We start from the raw sequence: 18,711 nt of genomic DNA, 5'->3' as shown, positions 1-18,711 counted from the left end.
ATTTTTTCTTTGTAATAAAATCCTTGAAAGTAAGACATGTTAGGAGATAGACAAATACACATTTGATCCTTCCACAGTGCGGGCTTTGAACTGCTTATGTCCAATGTGTTCCTAATCAAACGTATTTGGGGTGGTGAGATCTACATCCACAGAGGGCTGGCATTTCATACACGTGGATTTGCAGGGCCAACGATAGGACCTGCTAATGTGTGTGTTTGTGGGGTAGTTAGTAGATGAAGGTGTCCTGGAACCAGTACCTCACGTATACTGAAGGGTGACTGACTGTATAGAGCGAGAACTTTTATTAGTTGGGTATTTGAGTCAGATGAGTTGTTTTGTGCTAGATTGTAGCCATAGTTTTCAATGCATTGCTTTAAAAGTAGAAAATAAATAAGAAAATTTAGTTTCCTTTGCGATTATGTTTAAAAGCATTTTAGATTGATTTAAATGCAATAACTGGGCCAGTTGGCACAATTAAATTTAAGTGGGGGAAGAAGGGAGGATTGGTAAGCTCTCACCTAATGTGCACGATGTGGAAGTATATAGCACTCCCCCTGGGTGAAGGGCTCAACTATACCTTGAACTTTACCTAACAAATGTCAACAATGTGATCAATCATTTGTACCCGCATATTAATCTGAAATTAAAATACTAAATGCAGAAACTGGGTCGGATGGAATGGCTCATGCTTGTAATCCTAGCACTCGGGGAAGCTGAAGCAGAAGGATCTCTTGAGCTCAGGAGTTTGAGACCAGCCTGAGTAGGAGCAAGACCCTGTCTCTACTAAATAAAAATAGAAAAATTAGCTGGGCATTGTGGAGGGCACCAGGCGGAGGCAGGAGGATCAATTGAACCCAGGAGTTTGAGGTTGCAGTGAACTAGGCTGATGCCATGGTACTCTATCCTGAGTCCCAGAGTGAGACTATCAAAAAAAGAAAAGCAAATACTGATCAGCTGTTTAGAAACAATTTGTTTGGGGGGTTATTTAGAGTTACTAGGCATTTGGCTTAGCTTATTTTGAGCAGATTGTGTTTTTGTGTACACATGCTAATACGCGTAGTCAATATGCAGGTTTTTAATATTAGTCTAGTAACTTGATATCCACCTGAGTTCGGAAGTACAGATTTACAGCAAATGCCTGTAATCCCAGCACTTTTTGAAACCAAGGTGCCAAGATCACTTGAGGGCAGACATTCATACGAGCTGAGCAAAATATTGAGACCCCCTGTCTCTAAAAATTTTTTAAATTAGGTTGAGTACAGTGGCTCACCCCTGTAATCCCAGCACTCTGGGAGCCCAAGGTGGATGGATTGCTTGAGCTCCTAGATTCAAGACCAGCCTGAGCAAGAGCAAGACCCCCATCTCTAAAAAATAGCCCGGCATTGTGGCTAGCGCCTGTAGTCCCAGCTACTTGGGTGAGTGAGGCAAGAGGATCCCTTGAGTCCAATAGTAGTTTGAAGTTGCTGTGAGCTGTGATGCAACATCACTCTGTGGAGGGTGATAAAGTGAAACTCTGTCACCTTAAAAACTCTGTCTTTAAATAAGCCAGGTGTGGTGGACATGCTTATAGACCAGTGTTTTTGAAACTTTTTTTATCTCATGGCTCACTTAAATTATGTTATGAAAAAGAAAAAGTCAGGGCGCTGCCTGTGGCTCAGTGAGTGGGGTGCCGGCCCCATATACCGAGCGTGGTGCGTTCAAACCCAGCCCCGGCCAAACTGCAACAGAATAATAGCCGGGCATTGTGGCGGGCGCCTGTATTCCCAGCTATTTCGGAGGCTGAGGCAAGAGAATCACCTAAGCCCAAGAGCTGCAGGTTGCTGTGAGCTGTGATGCGATGGCACTCTACCAAGAGCGATAAAGCGAGACTCTGTCTCTACCAAAAAAAAAAACAAAGAAAAAAAAAAAGAAAAAGTCAAAAATAAAATACTGTGCTTTGAACTTCTTTTGAAAAAAATGTAATTAGTGATCTTCAAAATTTGTCATGGCACATTGATTGAAAATTAATATTATGGACCCAGCTACCTGGGAGGAAGAGGCAGGAGGATGGCTTTAACCCAGGAATCTGAGGTTGCAGGGAGCTGGGCTGATACCATGGCACTCAGGCCTGGGCAACGGAGTAAGGCTTTTCTCCCCCCACCCCCAAAAGAATAGAGGTTGTATTAATATTTTGTATCTTTCATCTTGGCTTTTTCGTTCTATTTTTAACAATAGTAACGTTTTCTCAGTATTCGTCAAACACACAAAATCATTACAGTACACTCATAAGAATCTCCCTACATGTATAAATACGTGTATGCTTGTACTTCTTTCTGTTCCTAAAAACCAAAATGCACACTAAAGGGACTTTGTCAGATTCAGTGTGAAATACAGGTTTAAGGTGGGTCTGAAAGGAAGGGGAGAGAGAATATGAGGTTCAGGCCATCCCACAGTGACATTCCCTGCAAATCCAGGCGCTCTGAGGGATGTTTGTGTTTCTAGATGGATGCTGGGACTTGAAGGTTAGATTTTGGGCTCCACAGACAGTAAAATACTATTAATTTTATTCTCACCGATCTTACCAACTTACTTGAAGATAAATTTCCTTGTACGTAATCTAGATTTTCTGCCTCTTTATGGAAGTATTTTGATGGGATGTGTGTTTTCTTTAAGATTGTGGAAGAAAATGTGACCAGCCCTCAGTAGTGTAAACTGCCCCTTGGTGAGGTGGTGGCCACGTGCCTCCTTCCCAGCGTCCCTCACGCACAGCTGCATTGTGACTCCAGCAGCTGCCTGTGTTCTTTTAAGCTGCTGGGCTCTTGCCCGTGTTCTTCCTCTGAATCTGGATGGCCCTGCCCCAGCTCACTCCCGTGCGTCTTCCAGGGCTCAGTTTGGGGACCAGCTCTCCCAGGAAGCCTTCTTTATACTGGTTGTGTCCTTTCTGTTGCTCTGGGCCGAGTGTTCTGATAGCGGCAGCATGTGGGCCTGCAGCTCTGCCGTGGACTCGTGTTCTTGTCTGTCTCCCTCGCTGGACAGTCATCTCCCTGGAATCGGAAGGTGTCTCTCCGTGTCCTTCTGGCATCTAACTCAGTGCCTGACCGCAGGTGCTCAGAGAACACCTTGTCAGATTTGTCAGATGTGTCAGTGTGTGGACAGAGAAATGAATTCATTCTTTAATGCTCTCTTTAATATTGATAGTTGTTCACAAATCATTTTTATCTATTAATACCAAGTAACCTTGTGTTAGCTTAATTCAAGCAGCTATGTCTGAAATTAAAAAAGTCACTATTAATATTTTAGATTTATCCACAGAAAAATGAATTGATGGCAGTTTAAATATACATAAGCATGTGTGTAATCTTTCTTGATTATCCTGGTTTTAGTTACGTTTTACAGAGAAAACAGAAATGAGAGGAATCTGGTTTAAATTGCAGTACAAGGAATTTAGACATAAAGAGTTTCCAGAAAATAAAGTACCAGATATTGAAGTGATTTGTAAGTAATGTAAAATATTTTTTTCAAGAGTTAAAAAGGGGGTTGGATGGAGAGTTATGAATTATGAAGCAGTTTATTAACATTGCTCTTAGAATAAAAAAAATCTAAAAGAAGAAAAATCTATTTAGGAATATGCAGAGACAGCCATATTCACAGATAGACGCTTAAACCTTGTGGTTTTCAGCTCCTGAGAAGGCTGTGTTGGAGGCATCCCCGCTTTTCACATGACGGCTCTAGTCTGAGAAACCAGCAGGAAGCACCATGTTCTCTCCTCCTTAGCTTTTTTCTTTCTTTTTTAACTCTTGTCCCTCAGGAAAATATAAATAATAAGAATAAACAGAAAAGGAATGCATATAAATAATAAAAGACCTACCTGGCCAGCCATGGTGGCTCACGCCTGTAATCCCAGCGCTGTGGGAAGCTGCGGTGAGACAAGCCTGAGCAAGAGTGAGACCCATCTCTACTAAAAATAGGAAAGTTTGCCAGGCGTCATGTCCACAGCTGTAGTCCCAGCTCCTCGGGAGGCTGACACAGGAGGATCACTTGAGCCCAGTAATTTGGGGTTGCTGTGTGCTACAAATCACTCTTGTACCCGGGGAGACAGAGTGAGACTGTCTCAAAATAGAAACAAAACACAAACAGACCACAGACACAAAGAACATGGCTTTTGAACGCCATTCTAGTGATCGTTTTAATGGACTTAAAAATGGCAGTTAGGGCGGCGCCTGTGGCTCAGTGAGTAGGGCGCCGGCCCCATATGCCGAGGGTGGCGGATTCAAACCCAGCCCCGGCCAAACTGCAACAAAAAAAAATAGTCGGGTGCTGTGGCGGGAACCTGTAGTCCCAGCTACTTGGGAGGCTGAGGCAAGAGAATCACTTAAGCCCAGGAGCTGGAGGTTGCTGTGAGCTGTGTGATGCCACGGCACTCTACCAAGGGGCATAAAGTGAGACTCTGTCTCTACAAAAAAAAAGAAAAGAAAAAAAAATGGCAGTTAGCTGTGGCCAGAATTCAGAGTTTTGTTTCTGTGCTTCTAACTATAGATACTCTGTCCTGGCTGTGTTTGAACCTACTATAGTATAAGCCAAGTTCACCCTCCATGCTGGTGAAATGAAAGAGCAAATATACCTTCCTAAAGCACCAAATTTATAACAACACTTGTGAATAGAGTTCAGTGTTCCCTTTACATGTCATTCCACAAGAATCATACTGGAATAATTTAGGACAGCTTTACTAAATTTATGAATGTAACACGTGTTATGAGGATGGTGCTTAAATTCTAGGCTTTCTTTGCTTACTGTGCAAAAAGCTCCTTTGTGATAATAGAGACAGGATTTTACCTGTAATCAGACAATAATGCCTTGTCTTTTGAAACACTATGTACTTTTCTGAATGTCTTTATATCCAGAATTTATTTGGTTTACGCAGCAGCTCTGTGAAGTCCTCAGTGTATAAATGAGGCAGTTTAGGCAGAGGAAGTTTGACTGACTGCCAAAGGCATCCAGCATCATTTTATAAAAACTTGTTGTTATCTCCATAGCTCATATTTACCAAGTGCTTACTGAATGCTAGGCACTGTCTTAAGCTTTTTACACGTATTAATTAGTAAGAGTGTGGGCTTTGGAGTCAGATCAGGCTCTTCCTCTGATCAGATACTGATCTTGGGAAAGCTACCTAACCTTTGTAAACCTTGGTTTCCTCATTTGGAACACAAACAAAATGGTATGTTATCAATATATTCATAATAATGGTATATTATCAATATACCACATCTACCTCTTAGGCTGTTTGGATTAAATGAAATAATCTAAATGACTGCAATATCTGGCATATAATAAGGACTGTGAAATTACTTTGCTATAGAAAAATAGGGTGGTAGTAGGCAGCGACGTTTTAGCGTTGATTATTTTCTTTGTAAATTTTTTTTTGAGCAAGCATCATAGTTCATACTGTTCTACATTCCTATTATATACAAAAACATCCACATTATCACAGGAAGATTGTAGCTCTACATCAATGGTTCTCAACCTTCCTAATGCCATGACCCTTTAATACATTTCCTCATGTTGTGGTGTCCCCTAACCATAAATTCTTTTCATACACCTGTATTTGTACGAGGTGTATGTGATGGTTTTAGGCGATCCCTGTGAAAGGATCATTTGACCCCCCCAAAGGGGTCACGACCTACAGGTTGAGAACCACTGCTCTACATAGTGGCTATAACCACCTCTTTCTTTTTACTACCTCCCAGGTACTTTTCGGTTCTTAGTCTTCCAACAGGGCAGGTGAGAAGAATATCTGAGGCACCCTCATCCAAAGTCAAAGCAGGGCCCTCCTGGTCCTCTGGGCCGTGTCCACCCAGCATTGCTTCAGTGGGTTAGTTGTGTGGAGCTCAGAATGTGCTTTCCTATAGAAAATCTCCTTTTAAATGGGGCACAAAAGTCGTTTAATCCCTGAGACAACTGACATGCTGGATATTTGTACTGAAAAACAATAAAAGCAGGCAAAAATTCCACAGCACTTGGGCAATGTTAGTTGGAATAATTAAATAATAAAATTGAATAAATATCGATTCTGAAAAAGGTCAGAATAATAGATTTCTGGAGATTAATATTTTCAAGAGCTTTATAGGTTGATATACTGATTTTTTAAATACAGTTAGGTTTATTTCAAAGCTGTGTCTTTTTGTCAATATAGAAATACAATGTATCACTCTTACTTACTCTTACTTCTCTTACTCTTATTTACTATCATTAAACTCACTTCAGTACGGGAATTAAAAAATGCTTGTCAGTGGAGTGAACAGAGGAAGAGCAATTTTCAGCAGTTATTGCTTTAGGAATTCAGTTCCTCTTCAAGAGGAAGAGTTAATTGGCCCAAATCTCTTAGAAGAGAGAGATGGGCAAATAGACTATATATTCACATAAGAGATGTGGTTTGTGGTAGAATTAGCTCAGCTTTGGGCAGCTTTCCAAGCCAGGGACAAGGCATGATAATATGTTTGAATTTTTGGAGAAAAGATGGTAGTAGAGAAGAGGGACTGGGTTTCCACCCACCGTACAACGAGGTGTAGCAGCAGCTCATAAGGGGTGTAAGCAAACACCTGGTGTGCTGCTTTACGTGTAGGACACTTGGGTATCAATCATGTTTGTTAACTCTGATTAAGAATGTAGATTAAAATGAGACTGTTCCCATAACCTCCTACACAATGCCTGACATAGTAGATCCCTGTTTGAATGACTTTGATTTTTTTCTGTGTTGTAAAGAGTGAATAAAATTGACCAGAAAAATGCAAAGAATATATTAAGATCTCTGGAAACTCTAGACTGTAATTTATCACTATAATTTTATTGCCCTGTGACTATGGCATGCTTGTTAATACAGTCCATTTTCTGATTGACTTCTCTGGATTGGTTCTGCGAGGTCTTGTGGACTAGGAGGACACAGAGGGTGGCTTTTAAAGGGAGTAAGCTCTTGGGCCCCGTGTGGTGGCCCCCGCCTATAATCCTGGCATTCTGGGTGGCCGAGGTGGGTGAATTGCCTGAGCTCAGGAGTTCGAGACCAGCTTGAGCCAGAGTGAGACCCTGTCTCTAAAAATAGCCAGACATTGTGGGCACCAGTAGTCCCTGCTACTCGGGAGGCTGAGGCAAAGAGATTGCTTGAGCGCAAGAGTTTGAGGTTGATGTGAGCCATGACACCAGAGCATTCTACCTAGGGAGATGCTGTGAGACTCTGTCTCCAGAAAAAAAAATAGGGAGTCAGCTCTTCAGGTGAGTGAGTGAAGGTTAGGAAACATCACTAGGATGGAGAAGTCCCCGGCTACTGGCCCAACTGGATTTTAGAGCTGCAAAGGAACCTTGGAGGTGGCTTAGTCTAACTTCTGATTATGCAGCTGAGGAGATGAGTGCAGAGAAATTAGTTGTCCAGCCTCACACCTGTAGTGAAGCCAGAAACATCTCACAACTGTTGCATTTTTGCTTTTGCTTTTGAAAAGGAATGGTAACATGTACATATTATATAAATTTGAAAAACGATCTTTGTATAATAATTTCATATCAAATTTTTATACTTTTGAGTTTAAGTAGATTAATTGGACTAACAGAGCTGCCAGAAATCTTATAAGGAAATTTGTTACTTTAAAAGAAATAGGTCTGGTGGCGCCCGTAGCTCAGTGGGTAGGGCACCGGCCACATACACCAAGGCTGGTGGGTTCAAACCCAGCCCGGGCCAGCTAAAACACCACTGACAACTGCAACAAAAAAATAGCCGGGCGTTGTGGTGGGCGCCTGTAGTCCCAGCTACTTGGGAGGCTGAGGCAAGAGAATTGTTTAAGCCCAAGTGTTTGAGGTTGCTGTGAGCTGTGACGCCACAGAACTCTACCAGGGTGACTTGAGACCCTGTCTGAAAAAAAAAAAAATAAAAGAAATAAATCCTCGGGCCGCACCTGTGGCTCAAAGGAGTAGGGCACTGGCCCCATATGCCAGAGGTGGCGGGTTCAAACCCAGCCCCGGCCAAACAAAAATAAAAAAAAGTGCAAAAAAAAAAGAAAAGAAAGAAATTCTCGACTTTTTTCCTACTGTTTCTAGGTTAAGTCACCAAACAAAGAAAACATGGTATTTTGAAGTATGATTAAACTCCTGATGCTGCAGCAGAGGCTAATAATATTAATGGCCAGATCTAGGTAAGTTGAAGTTTTTTTTAAAAAAAATTACTAAATTCTTTAAGCTAGAGAATTTAATGTTTTCCTGAATGTGGCCATTTTGCCTTCTGAGTCACTGACACTTTTATCCCCAGAGAAAAAAGAAAAATGGCATTAAACTAAGACATGTTCACTAATTTAAAATATTCAGCTAATGAGTTGCATATTGAGCTTTCCAAACAGAAGCTACTTTTTTTTTAGGAATGTACACTAGTTGTTTTTTAAAGTTGCTCTCTTGTGGGAGTGTGATGAAACCATTTGCTGAGTTATCAACTTAGAGGGGTATTATATGCTGGTAAGACCATCTGGTTGTTCATCCAAATGTTCATAATATTAGTGTATATAGTTAGGCCTCACTTGGCTCAAATGTAGTCTCCAAATACTAGTTCGGTGGTCATAAAAGCAGAATATCCAGTACCTAGCCTTTCCCCTTGCCTAGGAGTTTGTGGTTCAGGAGGGAGAAACAGAGATTTGGGTGAAAACTTCACATTTAAAAAGTTTCCTTCCAGGAGTTGGAAGATTGACCACAACTGCCTGTGTCCAGCCGTTTTAGTCCCTTGCTCTCGTGAAGCCTTGTCCAGCCTTTGGCCCCCATTTTCTCCTATTTGTTAGCCCTCTTCTTTCTTTTCTTCTTTCCTAATTGGACCTGTTGGTCCATCACTTAAAACTTTGAATCATGTATCAGTACCCTTCAATGTCTTTGCCCTGCAGCTGTCCACTCTCTGGACCGCTGAGCTCAGCAGGCAGAACAGCGTGATCTTGTACCGCAGCCTCCACTGAGTTCTCATCATAGCCTACTAGGTAACCCTGCTTCTCCTCTGGGGCAGCTCCTCAGTAACTAATCCTGCCCTTCTTAACGCCCTCACTCTGCAAGCCTTACCTTCTGTTTTACAAAGGATATCCAGAATGACAGTGCTTCCTGCTTCCGTGTCTCTCTTAGGTCCCACCCATCCTGATTCTTCCCTCCCCTCAGTAGACAAAGCCTCCTGGCCTGACCCCTGACACTCATCTTCTCTGCTCTCCCCTTCTGTCTTCACCCATTAGTTAACCTTTTTCTTTCCTTTGTTTTTTTTTCCCTATTAATTTTAACCTTTTCTGACCTACAAGCCTGCATATGTCTTTTGTCATCTTTAAACTTTAAATAACAGGCTCGGCCCAGGCAGCTAAACAACAATGACAACTGCAACAACAAAATAACTGGGTGTTGTGGCGGGCGCCTTTAGTCCCAGCTACTTGGGAGAATGAAGCAAGAGAATCGCTTGAGCCCAAGAGTTGTAGGTTGGTTCCTGTGAACTGTGATGCCACAGCACTCTACCCAGGGTGACTTAGTGAGACTCTGTCTAAATAAATAAATAACAATAAGTAACGCAAGCAACGTATTCTTTTGAATCCGTATCTGTCCACACCCTGATGCTTTGCTCTTTCTTTTCTCAGCCAGTTCTTGAAGCTAGACTCCATCCTCTGGGGACCGTTCCTTGGCCCCCACTTGCTCACTGCCCTTTGGCAGCTGTCTCTACCCTGCCACCATCAACGGTGCCTCATCCTGAGGCTTTGTTTCCTTAGTTTATGCTGGTCTTATTTTTTTTTCTCTGGCTTCTCTATCTACTCTTGTATTTAAACACATTTGTATCCTCTCAGAATTTTTTTTTTTTTAAAGACAAGCTCTTGGTCTGTTGGGTTAGAGTGTAGTGGCATCATCATAGCTCACTGTAACCCCAAGGTCCTGGGCCCAAGTGATCTACTTCAGCCTCCTGAGTAGCGGAACTACAGACACACATTTCAGGCTCATTTTTGTATCATTTTTAGAGACAGGGTCTCACTATATTGCCAAGACTGGTCTTGAACTGCTGAGCTCATGTGATCCTCCCTCCTCAGCCTTCCAGAGTACCAGGATTACAGGCGTGAGCCGCTGTGCCCAGCCCACTCTTCCAGAGTTTCAACCACAGGACCCTCTTCCTACTACCCCAGGCAGTGTCTTCTCTTTTGTAGCTTAAAGTGCTGCGTGTGTTCGTCAGTTTACCTCCTTCCTCAAACCCACACGTGCACTTAACTATTCTGTATCTGGCGGCTCTCTGGATTCTCAGGTTGCATGTCTAAGACTGAAGGTCATGGAACCAGCACCCTTTATCTGCCTTGCTGGAAACTGCCCCGTCATTTCGATACACCAACCTAGTTACTTGGTACCACAGTCTTTTCCTCCTGAATGTTCCTTAAATTCATTCTTTTTCTCTTTATTCCTACCACAATTCCTCTGGTTTTAGGTCTTTATTTTATTTATTTATTTATTATTTATTTTTTTTTTTTGAGACAGAGTCTTACTATGTCGCCCTCGGAGAGCCATAACATCATAGCTCACAGCAACCTCAAACTCCTGGGCTTAAGTGATTCTCTTGCTTCAGCCTCCCAAGTACCTGGGACTACAGGTGCCCACCACGATGCCCGGCTATTTTTGTTGTGTAGCTGGCCTGGGCTGGGTTCAAACCCGTCAGCTTTGGTGTATGTAACTGGCACCGTAACAATTGTGCTACGGCGCCGAGCCTATATTTTATTTTTATTAATCCCAAACTGATTTCTGTTCCTTTAGGCTAAACTCCTACTAAATTTATCCTACAGACAGATATATTTAAGGTATATATTTCACTGTCTCATTTTTCTACTCTGAATATGTTGTGGCTTTCCATCGTGTGTTCAATAACAGGTTTTCTCCTTGGCATGGCACACAAGGCCTCTATCATGTATGCGGCATTTTGTTAATTGTTGTGCTGAACTGAAATATTCAGTGTGGATGAAGTCCTAGGGAGGCTGCACCACCCCTCGTGTGAGTCATACATTGCTTACTGACAGGAACATGTGCTGAAAACCGCACTGTTGGGTGATTTCCTCGCTGAACATACAGAAACCTAGATGGGAGACCCCATTACACACAGGCTGTGGGATAGCCTGTTGTCCTAGGCTACAAACCTGTACAGCATGTTGCATGCTGAGTACTATAGGTAGTTGTAAGGCAGTAATAAGTATTTGTGTATCTGAACATAGAAAATGTACAGTAAAAACACAATATAAAAGATAAGTCAGGTCCAGTGTTGTGTGTCTGTAGTCCCAGCACTCAAGCTACTCAGGAAGCTCGGGTGGGAGGATTGCTTTAGCCTAAGTACTTGAGACCACCTTGGTCAACAGAGTGAGACCCTGTCTCTAAAAAAAAAAAAAAAAAAAAAAGAAAGAAAAAAACATTAAAAATTGTACATCTGTGTAGGACACTTGTAGTGAATAGAACGTGCAGGGCTGGAAGTTGCTCTGGGTGGTGAGTGAGTAGTAATGACCCAGCTATTCACATACACTGCTGTAGACATTATAAACACTGTACACTTGGGCTGCACTGTTTATAATTCTATTTTTTCTTTAGTGGTAAATTAACCTTAGTTTATTGTAACTTACATTATAAGCTTTTTAATCTCTAAAAACTTTTTAATTCTTTTGTGATATTTACTTAAAACAGACACATCATACAGCTGTATGATAATATTTTTCTTTATATCTTTATTCTATAAGCTTTTTTCTGTTTTTAGAATTTTTTACTTTTTCAACTTCTTTGTTAAAAACTGAGACTCAGGGCGGCACCTGTGGGTCAGTAAGTAGGGCACTGGCCCCATATACCCAGGGTGGCGGGTTTGAACCCGGCCCTGGCCAGCTAAAATAGCAGTGGCAACTGCAACAAAAAATAGCTGGGCGTTGTGGCAGGCGCCTGTAGTCCCAGCTACTCAGGAGACTGAGGCAAGAGAATCCCTTAAGCCCAAGAGTTTGAGGTTGCTGTGAGCTGTGACACCACGGCACTCTACCAAGACTGACAAAGTGAGACTCTGTCTCAAAAAATAAATAAATAATAAATAAAAACTGAGACTCAAACACACACATTAGCCTGGGCCTCTACAGCAGCAGGTCACCAGTGTCACTGACTTCCACCTCCACATCTTGTCCATGGAAGGTTTTCAGGGACAATGACACGTGTGGAGTTGTCATCTCCTATGACAGCAACGTCTTCTGTTGGAATACTTCCTGAAGGACCTGCCTGAGGCTATTTTACAGTTAACTTTTTTTTTTTACATAAGTAGGAGTGTACTCTCAAATAATGGTAAGAAGTATGGTATAGTAAATACATATAAGCAAGTAACACAATCATATATTATCACGTTTTATGTACCATACATAATTTTAGATACTACATGCTGAGCAGCACAGCAGCTTTATGTCCACCAGCATCATATCACGTATGTGAGGGATGCAGCACGGCAGGGTTTTGTACACAGCATCATACCGTGTACGTGAGGGATGCAGCACAGCAGGTGTGTGTACACGACTCACACCATGTACGTGAGGGATGCAGCACAGCAGGTTTGTGTACACCAGCATCACATCATGTATGTGAGGGATGCAGCACAGCAGGGTTTTGTACACAGCATCATACCGTGTACGTGAGGGATGCAGCACAGCAGGTGTGTGTACACGACTCACACCATGTACGTGAGGGATGCAGCATAGTAGGTTTGTGTACACCAGCATCACATCGTGTACGTGAGGGATGCAGCACAGCAGGATAGTGTACACCAGCATCATACCGTGTACGTGAGGGATGCAGCACAGCAAGTTAGTGTACACCAGCATCATACTGTGTACGTGAGGGATGCAGCACAGCAGATTTATGTTCACCAGCATCATACCGTGTACGTGAGGGATGCAGCACAGCCGGTTAGTGTACACAGCATCATACCGTGTACGTGAGGGATGCAGCACAGCAGGTTAGTGTACACCAGCATCGTACCATGTACGTGAGGGATGCAGCACAGCAGGTTTGTGTACACCAGCATCATACCGTGTACGTGAGGGATGCAGCACAGCAGGTTAGTGTACACAGCATCATACCGTGTACATGAGGGATGCAGCACAGCAGGTTTGTGTACACCAGCATCATACCGTGCACGTGAGGGATGCAGCACAGCAGGTTAGTGTACACCAGCATCATATTGTGTACATGAGGGATGCACTGCATTACAACACTGACTGCAGCAGCGTCACTGAGTGTTAGGACGTTTTCAGCTCCATTATGATCTTATGGGCCTGCAGTGGTATATGAGTCTGTCACTGACCAAAACACTGTTAGACAGCACACAGGACTGCATAACCCTACTGACACGAGAGGCTCTGCCATGACTTAACCTAACCTATTAAGGTAGCAAGTGGAAGAAGGATTTTTTTCACTGCCCCTTTTGAGAAACATTCCTTGGCAGGCACCATCTTTTGAGGCAGAAGCCATGTTTTAGTAACTTCTTTAACTGTTTCTTTCTTTCTTTCTTTTTTTTTTTTTTTTGCAGTTTTTGGCCAGAGCTGAGTTTGAATCCACCATCTCCGGTATATGGGGCTGGTGCCCTACTCCTTTGAGCCACAGGCACTGCTCTTCTTTGGCTGTTTAGAGGAGCTAAACTCTCTGTTGCAGAGAGGTTCAGGAGAGGATGAATATATAATTTCAAGACTTCCTTTGTTTGTTTTTGTTTTTGTTTGAGACAGAGTCTTACTCATGGCATCAGCCTTGCTCCCAGCATCCTCAAACTCCTGGGCTCAGTTGATCCTCCTGCCTCTGATTATGTGCTATTGTATTAGATGAGTGTGGAATTGCTGGAAAGGAACTCTGCAGGGAAGAAGATAGATGAACAGTCTTACGTTTGTAATACTTTATAGCTTTTGTGCTTCTTTCCCTCCCTCTTACTCAAATGTTGTCACATTCTTTCTGACTCTTTCCCTTATTTGTAAGTAATGCTTTGAATTTTTCCTTTGTTAATTTGGAATGTTCTTGAACACTTAATGTCACCTATATGCCATCTTACCTATAATCTTCTTTGGTAAAGGAATATTAAAAATAGATATACTGCTTTTTCTATTTATTTACTTAACTTCTCTTTTTCATTTTCTTCTTCTTCTTTTTTCTTTGCCACCCTTGGTAGAGTGCCATGGCCTCACAGCTCACAGTGCTCACATGGTCTTCTGAAGAAGCCTCAAACTCTTGACCTCAAGTGATTCTCCTGCCTCAGCCTCCTAAGTAGCTGGGACTATAGGCCCCGTCACAATGCCTGGCTATTTTTAGAGATGGGGTCTCACTCTTGCTCAGGCTGGTCTCAACTCCTGAGCTCAGGCCATCCACCTGCCTTGGCCTCCCAGAGTGTTAGGATTAAAGGCGTGAGCCACCTTTTTTTTTCTTTTATTTTCTGAGATGAGAGTCTTACTCTGTTGCCCTGGGTGGAGTGCTGTGGAGTCACAGCGCACAGCAACTTCAAGCTCTTGGATTCAAGTGATCCTCTTGCCTCAGCCTCTGGAGTAGCTGGGACTACATTCACCTGCCACAAAACCTGGCTAGTTTTTCTGTTTTGTTAGAGACAGGGCCTCACTCTTGCTCAGGCTGGTCATGAACTCCTGAGTTCAGATGAACCACCCACCACAGCTTTTCAGAGTGCCAGCCAGGATTACAGGCAAGAGCCACCATTCCCAGCCTAGACGTACTATATTAGTTTGTCAGTGTTCTGTGTTTTACTTTACTGCTTGGATTTTGAGTTGTCTTTTTCTCTTATTAGCGTACTGCTTGAAATTTGGTTTTGTGTCTTATCAGTGAATTCTTGAGGTACTTAAGACATAATTCAATGAGTAACAAGAAGCAGAATACCTGCCCAGCCAGGAGTCTAGCATCCCTTTGGTAATTTTTAAAGAAAAGTACATGAAATTTCTGATAAGCCATGAAGAATTAATTGTATGATAAATTTTTAATTTTTAATTTCATGATTAACTCTTAATTAAGTAGTCATAAATTATTTAAATAGTATTACATGAGAGACCTTAAATTGGTCTGTTTTTTTAAGAAAATTTTAGAATAGGCAGACCTTTGCAATTAAAGTAGAAATTTGAGATTTCTGTTACATCTACTTCACAGTTCATTCTCAGAGTCATTGAGCAAAACTGACTAGCTACCCTGTTTCCCTGAAAATAGGACATCCTCCGAAAATAAGACCTACTTACAGGAAAGATAAGACGTCCCCTGAAAATAAGACCTAGCTCATCTTTGGGAGCACACCTTAAAATAAGACACTGTCTTATTTTTGGGGAAACAGGGTAGTTATATGAAACTTGGCTTCAGCCATATACCTTGTTGGGCTTAATTTTTTTGCATCAAAATAACATTTGCGTTAGATGATTTCTGAAGTATTTTTCTGTTTCAATTTTTATATCTTACATATAGTAATTTTTTTCCAAATTACTTTTTCATGCAGTGCTCACATGGTCTTCTGAAGAAGCCATGGGTAGCTGTTGCAGCTGTCCAGATAAAGACACTGTCCCAGATAACCATCGGAACAAGTTTAAGGTCAGTAAAACCGGTTCGAATTATGTCTCTTCCTCCCTGTTGGATGCTCTTCTTTGATTTATATCTTACCTTCTGAGTCCTGTCACTAGACTTTTCAATTTCTCTATTTTCACTCATTCTTTTCTGGCTTTAATAAATAATGATGCTGTTTTCTTACTGACCGTATGGGATTCTCTTTTTACTTTTCCTTTAGTCCTCTGTATCCAGCAGCCACACAGTTCAGTAATGTTTTCTTTAAAATGCCATTTCTCAGCGGCTTTTCCAGTCATTATCTTCATGTGCCTGAAGGATTTCCTAAATGGTGTCTACCTTTAGTCACACTGCGATTCATCCGTAGTCCCCTTCAAGTCAGTCTTCCTCCCCATCATTCACTAACTTAGCCTCCTGTGGTCTTGTCTTACCTTTGAGCTAAATGCTCCCACAGCTGTTTAGTGCCTCTTTTGTAATCTGACCTCAGTCTCTATAAATCACAGCCTCTAGATCCCACAAACCTGGGTGTTAGTTACTTCATGGCCTTGTGACTTTGGGCAAGTTACATTATCACTAAATCTTAATTTCATTTTTATTTATTTATTTTTTTTTTGAGACAGAGTCTCACTGTCACCCTTGGTAGAGTGTTGTGGCGTCACAGCTCACAGCAACCTCCAACTCTTGAGCTTAAGTGATTTTCTTGCCTCAGCCTCCCAAGTAGTTGGGACTACAGGTGCCCACCACAATGCCCGGCTATTTTTTGGTTGTAGTTGTCATTGTTGTTTAGCAGGCCCGGGCTGGATTCAAACCCTCCAGCTCCAGTGTATGTGGCTGGTCCCCTAGCCACTGAGCCATGAGCTACAGGCGCCGAGCCCTGAGTCCATTTTTGTACAAGGCAGTTAGGATTGTTATGAGGGTTAAATAAGAAAAGCACTTTAGGGGCGGCGCCTGTGGCTTAGTCGGTAAGGCGCCGGCCCCATATACCGAGGGTGGCGGGTTCGAGCCCGCCCCGGCTAAACTGCAACCAAAACATAGCCGGGCGTTGTGGCGGGCGCCTGTAGTCCCAGCTACTCGGGAGGCTGAGGCAAGAGAATCCCTTAAGCCTAGGAGTTGGAGGTTGCTGTGAGCTGTGTGAGGCCACGGCACTCTACCGAGGGCCATAAAGTGAGACTCTGTCTCTACAAAAAAAAAAAAAAAAAAAAAGAAAAGCACTTTAAAGAACTTTGCTCAGTCCCAGGGGCATAGTAACGTCACATCTCCATAAATGTTACCTAATAGTCTCAGTCTCTGGACATTTTCTTCCCTGGACTCCATGCCGTCTTACCCTGGCCAGTCTGGAAGGCACTCTCTTTGTCCTGACTCAGCACCAGGTCTTCAGCCCACTGACTGTGGGCATTTCCCCTCTTCTTTTATTTCTTGTCTCAATTGAATTGTACTGGAGGTCCAGCTCAAGTCCCTTCTCCTCTTAAGTGAAGGTTTCTCAAGAACCTTAGGCCACAGTTTCTGCCTTCTGCAACCTCTTTTGCATTTATTGTACAATTACCCGTACACGGTTTTGTGGTGTTGACTTTGTGTTTGTATATTTTGTCTCCCCAGTGGGAATGTAAGTTTGTTACAGATATGAAGTGGGTATTACACTGCTCTGTAGTCCACACCCTACATGCACCCTGGTTGACGAATGAACTAACAAATGAGCAAATGACTGAACAAGTCAGCAACAAGGCATTTTCCTGAGGAGTTGGTGAAATATTTGTACGGCTGTCGCCTTTTGTTTTTAGGTCATTAATGTGGATGATGATGGGAATGAGCTAGGTTCTGGCATAATGGAACTTACAGACACAGAGCTGATTTTATACACCCGCAAACGCGACTCAGTAAAATGGCATTACCTCTGCCTGCGGCGCTATGGCTATGACTCGAATCTCTTTTCTTTTGAAAGTGGTCGAAGGTGTCAAACTGGACAAGGTAGATAGAGCCTTTTTTTTTTTTCCCAAATATTATCCTGCTTGAAATTTTGTTCTTTCAGTTAATCTGTATGTGCTATTTAAATTAGTGTTTTATTTTCCACTTGAAAGAAAAAAATCCCCAAATAAGTGGATTGTTAAGAAAAGATACTAATTCCTTTATCAAGTGTTTATTAAGCAGATTTTATATATCAGAAATTTTGGCTTATATTAACTTTTAAGATTTTTAGTAAATGATCAGTCCTACTAAATTGACTAAGTATCTTTATTGCTGGGGAAAGAACCTAAACTTCAGAGCCAAACAGAACATGGTTTGATTTCTTTTTTCTTGCTACCCACTACTTGAACGGCCTTGATGAGTTACAGACCTCTGTTGTATCTTCTCTATAAAAGGGGAGTGGTGATACCAATCTTATAGAATGATTGTGATTAAACAAGTTAATGATTGGAAACACCTAGCAAGAGCCTGTTAAATGGTGAGTGATCACATTGCAGTGAGCTGGGCTCCCTCTGCTGTTAGAAAGCAGACTAGAGTGAGTATGTGGGTCTTATCTTGGTTTCTGTCTGCTTTGTTTTGGGCCATTTTCTTTTAGACAAATGAACATTATTCTGTGAACTTTTCTTTTGAATTTGTTTTAAAACAAGGAAAATTATTAATTTATTAGACATTTATGTAACAAGCCTTTCTTGCTGTTGGCAGATAGAATGTTACATTATAATTCTGTTCTTTGATAGATGTTCCTGTAGTTTTTTTAAAGGCAGGATAACCATTTTTCCCTTTTGGTTTATATTTGTAGGAATCTTTGCCTTTAAGTGTGCCCGTGCAGAAGAATTATTTAACATGTTGCAAGAGATTATGCAAAATAATAGTATAAATGTGGTGGAAGAGCCAGTTGTAGAAAGAAATAATCATCAGACAGAATTGGACGTCCCCAGGACACCTCGAACACCTACAAGTCAGTGCCCATTTCCCTCTCACATTTGAGTACTATTTATATTGCTTATGAATATTTAATTTATTACACACTAGAACTCACCACTGGTTTGTGGAAGTATAATAATTGTCAATTTTAAAAAACTATTAGCTATAGTTATAAACATTTTTAAATGAAAAATTAAATATTTCCTATTATCTAAAAGGTGTGGAGCATGCTATTGGTGTTCTGATTTCTGCAGACTTGTTAGAAACACCTTTTTACATCTTCTC

General features: G+C 41.9%; 1 protein-coding gene and 1 pseudogene across 8 annotated transcripts in view; both read left to right on the top strand.

The window, feature by feature from the left end:
- The window catches only part of LOC128580931 (ferritin light chain-like), a 61,146-nt pseudogene extending 46,346 nt beyond the window's left edge, over positions 1–14,800 (top strand).
- The window catches only part of FRS2 (fibroblast growth factor receptor substrate 2), a 133,053-nt gene that overhangs the window by 107,413 nt on the left and 6,929 nt on the right, over positions 1–18,711 (top strand). For 6 of the 8 annotated variants that reach the window (XM_053585510.1, XM_053585509.1, XM_053585514.1 and 3 more), the window contains 4 exons: positions 8,059–8,153; positions 15,479–15,570; positions 17,319–17,505; positions 18,302–18,460. In XM_053585510.1, the coding sequence (XP_053441485.1) occupies positions 15,505–15,570; positions 17,319–17,505; positions 18,302–18,460 (412 nt within the window). In that variant the 5' untranslated portion in view covers positions 8,059–8,153; positions 15,479–15,504. Of the gene's footprint in view, positions 1–8,058; positions 8,154–15,478; positions 15,571–17,318; positions 17,506–17,897; positions 17,981–18,301; positions 18,461–18,711 lie in introns of those variants that run through there. The other 2 variants (XM_053585515.1, XM_053585517.1) reach the window with 2 other exon arrangements.

This window comes from Nycticebus coucang, chromosome 3, assembly GCF_027406575.1.
Source record: "Nycticebus coucang isolate mNycCou1 chromosome 3, mNycCou1.pri, whole genome shotgun sequence".
Taxonomy (NCBI): domain Eukaryota; kingdom Metazoa; phylum Chordata; class Mammalia; order Primates; family Lorisidae; genus Nycticebus; species Nycticebus coucang.
This window is presented reverse-complemented; position numbering and strand designations above follow the sequence as displayed.